General features: G+C 35.9%; 2 protein-coding genes across 2 annotated transcripts; both read left to right on the top strand.

Moving 5' to 3' along the window:
- Positions 1–2,696: 2,696 nt before the first annotated feature.
- LOC111804873 (probable E3 ubiquitin-protein ligase RHY1A) lies at positions 2,697–4,647 on the top strand. The gene is made up of 3 exons (XM_023689681.1): positions 2,697–3,902; positions 3,985–4,100; positions 4,250–4,647. Exons 1-3 carry the CDS (start codon positions 3,723–3,725, stop codon positions 4,488–4,490), a joined length of 537 nt encoding a protein of 178 aa, XP_023545449.1. The 5' UTR covers positions 2,697–3,722; the 3' UTR covers positions 4,491–4,647.
- An 850-nt stretch (positions 4,648–5,497) lies between these two features.
- On the top strand, positions 5,498–12,758 carry LOC111805313 (110 kDa U5 small nuclear ribonucleoprotein component CLO). The gene is made up of 11 exons (XM_023690321.1): positions 5,498–5,602; positions 6,364–7,124; positions 7,531–7,599; positions 7,703–8,896; positions 8,990–9,088; positions 9,178–9,336; positions 9,607–9,692; positions 9,839–10,037; positions 10,960–11,070; positions 11,347–11,553; positions 12,175–12,758. Exons 2-11 carry the CDS (start codon positions 6,381–6,383, stop codon positions 12,271–12,273), a joined length of 2,967 nt encoding a protein of 988 aa, XP_023546089.1. The 5' UTR covers positions 5,498–5,602; positions 6,364–6,380; the 3' UTR covers positions 12,274–12,758.
- The last annotated feature ends 70 nt before the right edge of the window (positions 12,759–12,828 follow it).

Genomic DNA, 12,828 nt, shown 5'->3' with positions numbered 1-12,828 from the left:
CTGACAGCGATATATAACGGGCCAAAACAGACCATATCTACCTGCGGTGGGATTGGGCTTGGGCTCTTACCTTCTATATCCCATTTTTTAGAAGCAAATGTGTATCTAATGGTTTGTTGGAGTTATTTACCTGAGTTTCCAACGCATGTTCAACAAATGTTAGAATTATATTGAATTTGTTTAAATACTGTTCAATGTTTCTGACATAGTTTTCAGCACGAACACGAACACATTATCTCAAACTAGAGTGTCTACAATATCAAAGAGACTGCAAACTAGCTAGCCATAGATATTTGAAGGATAATCTCTTCTAAGAAGTAGTACCCAAAATTGCCTTGGATCACCAAACTCCCCAACTCATTCTGTTTATAATCATTGTAACTCTAATAAGTTAGTCATGTAATTATAAATATGTCTGTTATTATTTCATTCGTTTATTAGTATTCCTCGTATTAATTTACCTTTCTCTCTAGATAGAATGTCACTGAAGCCTATATTTTGAAAGTCGTCAACCAAAACATAAGTTAACTAGTTAAGACATTATATTATCCATCAAAAAGTAAGATGTTTGAATCTATTGTGAGATTCCACATCATTTGGAGAGAAGAACAAGTGCTAGCGAGAACGTTGAGCTCTGAAGGAGGTAGACACCGGGCGGTATGCCATCGAGGACGTTGGACCTCAAAGGGGGTGGATTGTGAGATCCCACGTTGGTTGGAGAGAGGAACAAAATATTCTTTACAAGGGTATGGAAACCTCTCCATAGCATACGCGTTTTAAAAATATTGAGGGGAAGTCCGAAAGGGAAAGTCCAACGAGGACAATATTTGTTAGCGGTGGACTTACTACTTTCTTTCTCGTTCCATTTGTTTGCCTTTTCATCATCTTTCATTTGTGTTCTATGTAAATGAAAACTTCATCTCCTTATTTTTGTCCAGGCTTCGGTTTATTTTGATCATTGTTTGCGTTGAAATTTGAGAGTCATCATTTGAAAATGATGATCAAATATGGCTCGTACTCTTTCATGCAAGCCCTACTCAGCTCAACGCGATATAACTAATTGGTAAAGTACTCAACTCTTACAATTAGGTCATTGTCCTTATGAGTTGGATATCAACTTGCCCACATGATACAATAGCATTTTATATCAAAAGCAGATGGCTAACTTTTTAAAAGCAACGAAAGACGTTCAAAACATGCTACTAAAAGATCCGATTGATATCAAGATTGGTTGTCAATAATATAAAGAAGATCCAAGTGACCCCTATTTGCTTTGATCTATAACAAATTTTAAAGCATTTTGCTTATAATAGGGTTTAGCAAAGTGACAAAAAGTTTCTTAACCAAAAGTACAAATATAAACAAACCAAATATAATCTCGAGCACATGACTATGATAGCATCAATTTGAACAAACACGATTATGACAAATGTCAATCATGAAAGTACGATTGCTTGTTGTATATATAAATTATTCATAAAAAAATAATATTTGTATGCTAGTTGTATAGTACTACTTTAGATGTAGAGTTACACTCTTATGCACGAGTAGAACAAGTTGTGTCAATACATATAATCATTATAAGCAAGTCGATCATTCAAACAGTCTCTCATTATTTAAGTCCCAACATTAAAACTTAGTGAACAACTACTCGTCTACTAACCATATATGGAGAGAATTGAATTTCATCTCGTATAATTATATTCTCAGCTCTCTATTTGATTAAATCTGTAAGATAACAGACATATTGAATCAGCTACAAAATTCAGTCTCACTCGATAAATCAAACCACGAGCTCTTATAACTCACTTGAGATTGAGATTGAATCACATCGCATAATTTTGAATTTATTAATTTTACTTATATCTAAATTGTACTAAAAGTAACGGGAAAGAGAACAGAGGTCAAACGTAAGCAGTCAAATTCTAACGACAAGAATAAAGTCAATGGAATAAATTGTCGGAATTTATTTGGGATAATTAATTTTTAGTCTATAAAAAAATTATTACCTAAAAGAAAAAAAAAAATCATTAGTTTCAATCCATGGACAATAAAAGAATAAATTATAATAATAAATGAAATTTATAAGAATTAATTAATTTATTTTAATCGAAGATAAATTAATAAAATGAAATCTACAATCTCAAATTTATTTATTTGTTTTCATTAAATTATAAATCAATTTCAATATATATTTAAAAAAATTATTTTTAAAATTAAGAGATGCCGTTTAATAAAAATGAACGTAACACATGAACTAACCAATTCACCAAATTTTAATTTATTTAAATTCAAACTAAATTAGATTCCAATTTTTTACGTCATCACATTTTTTCAACGGCCAAAAACAATAACCGATAAAAGGTTGATGGGCCCAGTTTTAACGTTACAAAGCCCACAACCACAAATATAATTTTGGATTTTTCCCCGTTTTAAAATTGTGAAATAGACAACTATATATATGGACTAAAGTAAAAAATATTTGTTAGCGGTCGGTTTAAATTATTACTAATGGTATCAGAGTCAAACACTGAACGGTGCCCTCGTTGGAGAGGAAATAAAACTATGAGGCTACTGTGGTATTGGTTGAGCGTCAACCATTCTAAAGTCGTGATGTTGCTTGTTATCGTGTATGAAATGAATTAGTCTTTTATACTCTCAAATCCACACCAATTTAAAAATCATGGTCTCTATACACTCTCCGTTTTACTTTTGAGTGACTACATTTCTTGTTGTTGTACGCTCTCTCGCCTTCAATGGCATGGACCCGCTTGTGTTTGTTACCCTCATCACTCCCCAGCTTCTTGCCCTTCTTACTTTATCCTTATTTTAGTTCCTCCCACTCCCACTTCCCTATCTTCGATTTCACCAGATTTTATTCGCTTGTTTCTTCATGTTCTTCATGTTCCTCGTTTTTTTTCTTCTGGGTTTTCTGTTTATTTGCTCCAAACCACGGATTTCGTTGGTTTCGAGTTGTAATCCTTAATGGGGCTTGGTTTCTCTGTTTCTCTCTGTCTCAGTTCATCTGGGTTTTGGTTGATTTTGATGAAACTCTGAAATTTGGTCGATTTTGACTTGAAATCGGTGCGGATTTGAGATTTTTTGCTGGGTTTCTTCGTTTTCTTCTCGTTTTTCTGTTTTGATTCATTTGCTGAAACTGAGAAACTCCATTGATTCTGAGTTGAACTCTGTTTCTTCTTCTTCTTCTGCGATTGGGGTCTGATTCAAATGCAGAAAAAAACTGAGAAACATGATGGATTTTGAGTTGAAATTAGTGTGGATTTGAGAATTTTTGCTTGGATTCTTCGTTTTCTTCTCGTTTTTTCTGTAATGGGTATTTCTGATTCATTTGCTGAAACTGAGAAACTCCATTGATTCTGAGTTGAACTCTGTTTCTTCTTGTTCTTCTGCGATTGGGTTCTGATTCAAATACAGAAAAAAACTGAGAAACTTGATGGATTTAGAATTGAAATTGGTGTAGATTTGAGAATTTTTTCTGGGTTTCTTCGTTTTCTTCTCGTTTTTCTGTAATGGATATTTCTGATTCAAATGCTGATAAGAGCAGAGAAGCTTGATGGATTTTGAGTAGAAATCCTCTTGGGTTTAATCGAGCAAGTTTTCCCCTCTGTTCTTCAGTTCTGATAAAAGTTCTGCAGATTTTGAATTGAAATCATAGTGGGGGTTGATTCTCAGTTTCAATCCCAGCAAGTTTTCCCAAATCAATGGCCGGAATGTTGCCGGGAGTTGAATGCGCCAGAAGGCGGCGGTTCCACCAGAGCATAACCTCATCGGACTCGCCGTCCACGGCGGCGAAATTAGGATCCACAAGAAGGCCGTCGTTCTGTTTGTACACGAGCAACCGTGATTTTCACATCACTTCATCATCATCATCTTCTTCACAGGTATGAATGAATGAATGAAATCTAAGAATTTTTCTGTTTGTTTCCCGGGAAAATTCTGATGAATGTTGAACATAAAATTAAGCAACGGAGCTCATCCAATCAAGCTTACCAGAACGAGAAGCTTGGTGAAATTGCAAGAGAAGCTAAGGAACGGTTGGATGAGAGGTTAAGAACTCATAGAAAACCTGAAAATCCAAGGTAATTTCTTCTTAATTTTACTTTATGATCAAATTTGATCTTTCGAACTCTTAAAACTGTTAAGAACGAAGTCGAAACCGTTCAAATGAAAGGAACTAAATTTGTAATTTAACCTAAAATCAACGTTAAAATCGAAAATAATCGTACAGAAAAAAGAGTGGAGAAGGGTCGAAAGAAGAATCAATAACGAAGAAGAGGTTCACTTGGGGGAAGCTGATGAAATGGAAAGCCTCAGAGCAAGAAGAGTGCACCATTTGTTTGGAAGGGTTCAGAGCGGGCGAGCCACTGGTCCATCTTCCATGCGCCCACAAGTTCCACTCTGCGTGCTTGGTGCCTTGGCTCCAAGCCAATGCCCATTGCCCTTGTTGCAGGTTCCCGTTTCCCTCTTAATAACAAATCAATCACCGAGCTTGCAATTTTATATTGTTAGATGTACGAGAGAAGTGAAATAAGAAAGGATTTAGCCTCGACATTGCCGTCATGTGATCTTGTTTTCAAGACTTTGTTTGTTATATTATATAATCGAAGTTCGGTTTGTTGTCTTCAAGTTCACTTGAATCAAGCACATTGTGGGTTCGTTCTTAGATTCTGTCTATAATTTAAATATTTAATATGAAAGATGAAATTGCATTAAAAATTAATTGATTTCAATTATATATAAATATGGCAAAATCAAATTAAAATATTTAAATATAACAAAATTAAAAAGAGAATAAAATATTGTGTTAACAAATTAAATAGAAAATGGAATAAAATCAGTTAGGTCTGATTGGGGTGATCAGCTTTACAGGAATTTAATTCATTTTATAATAAAAAAATACAAACATGTAGAGCATTATTACACCACTTTAATAATTTTTTTAATTAGAAATAAATAAATAATTTTTCCTCCACTCTCACTTATTTAATTTTTTTATATTTAGTAAATAAGTTATTAATTTTTAAATAATATTTTATATACACGTTTAAAACAAAACTCAAAATTCAAATTTAAAAAATTGAAAAATTAGAAATCTATTAAATATTTTTAAAATTAAAGAATTATTAAATTCAAACTCGAAAGTCGAGTAATTAAATTTATTTTTGAGATATAATTTATTCAAATTTTTATTAAATAAAAAAATATTTTGAATTAAAAAAAAAACACGAATATGAATATATTTTCAAAATTTACAAAGTGAGTACTAATTTTATTGCCATGAATAATTTATATTTTTAATTAAAATGGGACTATTTCCATCTCTATGGGCCCTCCTTCTCTATCTATCTTTCCCAGATGGCCCAGCCCATTTTTTTCTTTCTTCAATTCGGCCCAGGCCAGCCCAGCGCAGACCAGCCCAGCCCAGCCCAGCCCAATTTATTTTATTTTATTTTATTTTTCAGACAAATAACTTCGAAATTGCTCGATAAACCCTCTCCCTCCCGTTTCAGTACCCTTCTTTCAGCATTCGGTCTACCGTACGCACCATAGTTGTTTTGGAGAAGCTTTCTCTGTCTTTGAGGTAAGTTTTACTGATGTTTTCCGGTTCTGAGTTGAATTTCTATTGATTCGTGGTAAGCATAGTTCGATTTGCACGAATCCAAACCTACTTCGCTTTATTTCTTCTTTTTGAGCTAATGGAATGAACTGGAAATTTTCTGAATACTGGGAGGATATGAGAGCCCATTTCACTCTGTCTTTCAGTGTTAGAAGAACAGATGTATTTCCCGTTCCTAATGTTTATTGATATAGTTGCATTTCCCGCTAATTTCATGGTTTTTTTTTTTTTTTTAATTTTCTTAATGATGTAGTGTGGGTTTCAATTTTGGTGTCATTAGGAGGATTAGAGAGTTTATTGGGTGTATAGTTTGGAAATTAGTTTAGGGTTTAGGGTTTAGGTGACTGGAGAGAATAAAATGAAAGGGCTGGGAGAGAGTAGGAGAGAGAAGGAGAGAGTGCGGTGGAGGGAACGGGGAGTTTGGAGTACCTGCCACAACCCTTAAAAAGCCCTAATTCACTGTTCTTTACTGGAGTGGCTGATCTTTTAGTTTTGGCTTGATTGATAATACATTATGCAACTTTTCATCATATCAACGGAAAGTGTTTCTTGTATAAAAAAGTAAGGGAAGTTCTGTCTTTCTGCTTGTTGATTATTTCCCTCTCAAATGTATAAAAAAATAGGCATCAATCCCAGACTGTATTTAGTAACTACATTATCGAATTCCAAGCCTTTTTAGTTAAATAGATTGTATCATGAAGTTACTTTCTCATGTAATATTGCAGCTTTGAGAATACTAAGGATGGATGATAGCTTGTATGATGAATTTGGAAACTACATAGGGCCGGAAATTGATTCTGATAAGGATAGTGACATAGAAGATGAAGATGAAGACCTTATGGAGAAGCCTGACGATGATGAAGGTGCATCAGATGGTGAAGATGCAGGTGGTGCTACAAATGGTTGGATTACAACGTCTAATGACGTCGATATGGATAACCAGATTGTCCTTGCTGAGGACAAAAAGTATTATCCAACTGCAGAAGAGGTTTATGGTGATGATGTTGAAACATTGGTTATGGATGAAGATGAACTACCACTTGAGCAACCAATCATTAAGCCTGTTAGAAATATAAAGTTTGAGGTTGGGGTAAAAGATTCTAGCACTTACGTTTCAAACCAATTTCTGGTGGGTCTCATGTCCAATCCAACATTGGTTCGCAATGTTGCACTTGTAGGCCACTTGCATCATGGAAAGACAGTTTTCATGGATATGTTGGTTGAGCAAACACATCACATGTCAACATTTGATATTAAAGGTGAGAAACATCTGAGGTACACAGATACAAGGATTGACGAGCAGGAGAGAGGAATATCAATTAAGGCAGTTCCTATGTCACTAGTCCTCGAGGACGGCAATTCAAAATCATACCTTTGCAATATAATGGACACCCCTGGCCATACCAATTTTTCTGATGAAATGACTGCTGCTCTTAGACTGGCTGATGGTGCAGTGTTGATTGTCGATGCTGCTGAAGGAGTTATGGTAAGTAAATAAGTCCCGATTGTAGTTTTTTTTATTTACTTTTAGCTTTATATGCTGACTTTTAGATTTTTTTGCATAATCAGTAGTTGCGAGGGAATTAGCAAATTTCCCTTTTATTTTCTTAGTGGTTTAAGCATCATTTCATATCCCAATTTACTTTTACCTGTGGCTGGGGCACCTCATTTTAGCATTAATGGAGGAGGACTTAATGCTCTTTGCATAGGTTTAGGATTTCCGCAATCATTTTACTGCAATATTTAACCATATAAACAGTGTGGGTTGTTCGATATTCCTTGCATGTACTAACTATTTATATTATGAAATTACTGATATTGTTGTCTTATGGAGAGAGTGCTGAGGATGGGATAATAGATTCATTAATGAGAATGTACTCTACAACCTACAGGTCAATACAGAGAGGGCTATGCGCCATGCAATTCAGGAGCGATTGCCCATTGTTGTTGTAATTAACAAGGTTAGCCTACTGGACTCCTTTTAAGTTCCTATTAGATTTTTGAAAGTTGGATCCCTTCAAACACCACATGTTTGTTTTATACTAATGCAGTATTTGTATCTAGGTTGACAAGCTGATTACAGAACTCAAATTGCCCCCAAGGGATGCATACTATAAATTAAGGCATACGTTAGAAGTTATTAATAACTATATATCTGCTGCCTCATCTACTGCTGGAAATGTCCAAGTCATTGACCCAGCAGCTGGAAACGTGTGTTTTGCTAGTGCTACTGCAGGATGGTCATTTACTTTGCAATCATTCGCAAAGTTATATGTCAAACTTCATGGAATCCCTTTTGATGCTGATAAGTTTGCATCGCGTCTTTGGGGAGACTACTATTTTCATTCTGATACCAGAGGATTCAAGAAAAAACCACCTGCAAGTGGAGGGGAAAGGTCATTTGTCCAATTTGTGCTAGAGCCACTATACAAAATATATAGTCAAGTCATTGGTGAACATAGGAAAAGTGTTGAGACTACTCTTTCAGAGCTTGGTGTTACTCTTAGCAATGCAGCTTACAAGTTGAATGTCAGGCCTTTGCTGAGACTGGCTTGTAGTTCAGTTTTTGGTGGAGCTTCAGGATTCACTGACATGCTTGTTCAGCACATACCTTCTCCCAGGGATTCTTCTTCTCGGAAGGTTGATCATATTTATACTGGGCCTAAAGACTCTGTGATATACAAAGCAATGAAGGAATGCGATCCTTCTGGGCCTTTAATGGTCAATGTCACCAAACTATATCCCAAGTCAGACTGCAGTGTCTTTGATGCATTTGGTAGGGTTTATAGTGGTAAGATTCAAACGGGGCAGACTGTTCGGGTATTGGGTGAAGGCTATTCACCAGAGGATGAGGAAGATATGACAGTGAAGGAAGTAACAAAATTATGGCTTTATCAAGCTCGAGACAGGATTCCCATTGCTGAGGCTCCTCCTGGATCTTGGGTTCTCATTGAGGGAGTGGATGCATCTATTATGAAAACTGCAACTCTGTCTAATGTAGATTACGATGAGGACGTTTACATATTCCGACCACTTCAATTCAATACCCTTCCTGTGGTGAAAACAGCTACAGAGCCTCTAAATCCAAGTGAGTTACCAAAGATGGTAGAGGGTCTTCGGAAGATCAGCAAAAGTTATCCTCTGGCAATAACTAAAGTTGAGGAATCAGGTGAGCATACCATTTTAGGCACAGGAGAGCTGTACTTGGATTCAATTATGAAGGATCTTAGAGAGCTCTATTCGGAAGTAGAGGTTAAGGTATTCTTTGATTCAATTGTCCCTCTTCTTGTTCCCCCCCTTTTTTTTTCTTTGTTCTTCTCTGATGGATATTCTCTGTAACCCATTACATAGGTAGCCGATCCGGTCGTCTCATTTTGTGAAACAGTTGTAGAGTCTTCTTCGATGAAATGTTTTGCTGAGACTCCTAACAAGAAGAATAAAATAACCATGGTAGGCAATTTTCAAAATTGGCTGTTTTTGTTTATTCGGGAGCTTTTAAATTCTTGAAATGTGATGTGGTACTTCAATTTTTTCTCTAGATCGCAGAGCCATTGGAGAGAGGACTTGCAGAAGACATTGAGAATAGTGTAGTAAGTCTTGATTGGTCAAGAAAGAAACTCGGGGATTTCTTCCAGACAAAATATGAGTGGGATTTGCTGGCTGCAAGGTCCATATGGGCATTTGGCCCAGATAAGCAGGTAACTTTTGTAGCTCGTAATCTCTTTACTCAAATATATATCCTCTAAATGTACACATAAGTTGAGGCTTCCTTGTCGAAGGGTAAAATTGAAACTGGTAATTTTTCACTGCAGATTGACTTTATTTGAAGTATAGTTTTTCATTAGACTTATCCTTCATTAGACATTAATTTTAGCATCTTCTATGATATAAAGTTTAAGAATTTGATAGGCAGCATGTGTTTGTACTTCATTTTGTTCTTGATGTTTAAACTTTTAATAAACTTTCAGGGACCTAACATTCTATTAGATGATACGCTCTCTTCTGAAGTAGACAAGAATTTGCTCAATGCCGTCAAGGATTCCATTGTTCAAGGGTAAACTATCTTGATGTCTCTCTCTTTCTCTTTTCTGGGGGAGGAGGAGGGGGACCCAGGGGCTTAGCCCTTTTTATTTATTTGTTTTTTTCAATTTTCTTGCTTTTTGCCCCTTTTCCCCATTGTAAACCGTTTACTTTAAACAGGTTTCAATGGGGGGCTAGAGAAGGACCACTTTGTGATGAACCCATTAGAAATGTAAAGTTCAAAATCGTTGATGCAAGAATTGCACCTGAGCCATTGCATCGTGGGTCTGGTCAGATCATTCCCACAGCTCGACGTGTGGCCTATTCATCTTTTCTTATGGCAACCCCACGACTTATGGAACCAGTATACTATGTTGAGGTAACACTTTCTTATTTTATACAGTCAAATTTTTTTTTCGCTAACTCTTTAGTGGTGATGAGATTTCTAAATGTTCGGGATGAGGCTTTCTCAGGGTGTGTTTGGGGTGCTTTTGAGAGGTATTTTATTAAAACCACTCTCATAATTGCTTCAACAAAAAGTGCTTAATCAACCACTTTCTTGTTTGGAGAATTGGAGAGAGAGAATAAATATGTAAAGATATATTTCTAAGTGAAATTGTGTGGGTAATAAGAACTGCAAGAAAAATGTGTAAAAGGAAAGACTACTAAAAGAAAATATGCCCGAGAGAGAAGTTGGTGAGAAGTGCGGAGGGAAGTGAGGGAGAGTGTGTGGAGATTAGTGGTTAATTAGTAAAAGAAAGTTAAGGTTAGTTAGTAGTAGGTAAAATAAAGTAGAGGTTAATTAGTAAAAGAAATACAACTAAAAAAAAATATGCCCGAGAAAAATGTTGGTGAGAGAGAGCATGTGGAGAGTCGAGGTTAATTAGTTAAAAGGAAGCTGGTATTGTGAATAAATTGTTAGTAGAAAATACTTGATAAAATACAATACCAAGAGAATTATTCTACGAGACTGGTACACTGTGCCTAGCCAATTTACTTTTAGATTTAGGAGAGAGAAACTACAAATTATGATTCCACCATGCATCCAAGGGTTTGGGGGAGGGGAAGAGGAGCAACCACAATATGAATGGCCATAAAATAATTCTAGGTGTTATCCCTCATTTCACATTTGCCAAAGTCACTAAAAAAGAAGTAATATTGGTTTCTTTGGAAAATACTTTTGGTGTTTTTGACTTTTTTGAAGAGTGCTTCTAAGTTGAATCCAAATCTAAAGCATTTTGTCCCAGCATTACAACTCATCTATTGATGTTTGGAGTAATTTCCTTATTATTTCATTGCAGATACAAACACCAATTGATTGTGTCTCTGCAATCTATACTGTTCTGTCCCGAAGGCGTGGACATGTTACAGCTGATGTTGCTCAACCAGGGACTCCAGCTTACATCGTCAAGGTTTAATGACTAAACATTTCTTCCTCTTTAACTCAAATGTTATGGGTCATGATAATTACATTCAATATTATTGGATGTTTACCTGTCGACTGTAGTGGACTTACTGCATTGAATCAGAGTAGTGACAAACTGCTCTCTATAGTTGAGACACCCTTGTTCATTTCACTGTCATAGATTTTCGATCTGGTCAATGGGGTTTTATTTTCATGAGTAAGTTTATAGTATATGAAGGCATGATTGACTTAATTGTTTGTTTTACCTTTTACTGCTTTTCAGGCATTTTTACCTGTTATAGAATCTTTTGGCTTTGAAACGGACTTGCGGTATCACACACAAGGCCAAGCTTTTTGTCTCTCCGTGTTTGACCATTGGGCCATCGTTCCTGGTGATCCCCTTGATAAGAGCATTGTTTTGCGACCTCTTGAGCCAGCACCAATACAACACCTTGCTCGTGAATTCATGGTGAAGACAAGGCGTAGAAAGGTTAGACCTTCTGCTAATTTTTGTTCACAATCTTTTCTCGCATACAAGTGCTGTTGTATGCTATGCATGCATGGCTTTATATTGCTCTTTGCACACTAACCGAACTTCAAAACTTGAAATTCACACGTGTCTTCGTAATTACATGTTTTATTTCCCGAAACTGGTTTAATGCCTAAGAATTTTCTCTAACAATTGCCTAGAAATATCTTACATCGAAGAAGCTGCATGATTTAAAAAAGAATAATGTTGGCTGCATAGAGTCTTAACAAAAACAATCAACTTTATTGGATGTGTTGATGTTAAAGGTATACCCTACCTAGGATTTAATATCGTGTAAAATTTTTTTGACAACTAAATGTATTAGGGTCAAATGTTTGTCTCGTGAGAATAGTTGAGTTGTGCGTAAGTTGACCCAACCACTCCGGGATTAAAAAAAGAATACATTTGCTAATTTTTTTGCCGTACCTCATTGTGACACAGAAAACCGTTCTTTTTTTCCTGTATTCCTTAAAAAAATTGCTTTCTTTGTCTTGCTTATCTTGATGGTTATTTCCTATAGCTTGAAGAAAATGAAAACAGAGAGTTCTTGCCTTAATATGTTAGCTGTACTGGGATTTGCAGGGAATGAGCGAGGATGTGAGCATAAACAAGTTCTTCGACGAGGCCATGATGGTCGAGCTGGCTCAGCAAGCCGCCGATCTTCATCAACAAATGATATAATTGAAGCTCAGGTTGGTTGATACAAACCAACAAATATTGTACCAGTTGCAGACTTCATCCAAGCATGGTTTGACCTGTTTTGTTGGTGAAACCCAAGTGTTGTACCATAGTTTTTTCTCTTCACTTTCCCCCAACATCCTGCCTCGAGTCAACAACCATTATTCTCACAGGAGCGAGGCAGGCAGCCTGAGATTTATCGTTCTTATCTTCAGAGAAATGCCCTGGTGCTCACCTGTCTGCTAATTCTGAGGGACATAGAAGCTGAATATATATTTTAGCAATTTTTACTTGTGATGTTTAGAGTATGCCTTAACTATGTAATGTGAAACGAGGAAAGAAAATTTGGTTGCATTTACATGTTGAGATTACTTGGTGATATATTCATGTTTTGTAGGTATTAGACCAAATTAGAAATCCGATTTTCGATTCGGAGGGATCTCTTGAAATCCTATTTTGATTCTTAAAAGTGGTTTAATTTCGGTTTCTTTTTCGACTGCAATGAAATTGAATCCATGGTAGGATCATTATCGATAACGTGCTAAGCTCATTCTTAAA

Source organism: Cucurbita pepo, chromosome LG11 (genome assembly GCF_002806865.2).
Source record: "Cucurbita pepo subsp. pepo cultivar mu-cu-16 chromosome LG11, ASM280686v2, whole genome shotgun sequence".
In the NCBI taxonomy this organism is placed as follows: domain Eukaryota; kingdom Viridiplantae; phylum Streptophyta; class Magnoliopsida; order Cucurbitales; family Cucurbitaceae; genus Cucurbita; species Cucurbita pepo.
Note: the sequence above shows the minus strand (reverse complement) of the source record. Positions and strands in the feature narration are given on the sequence as shown.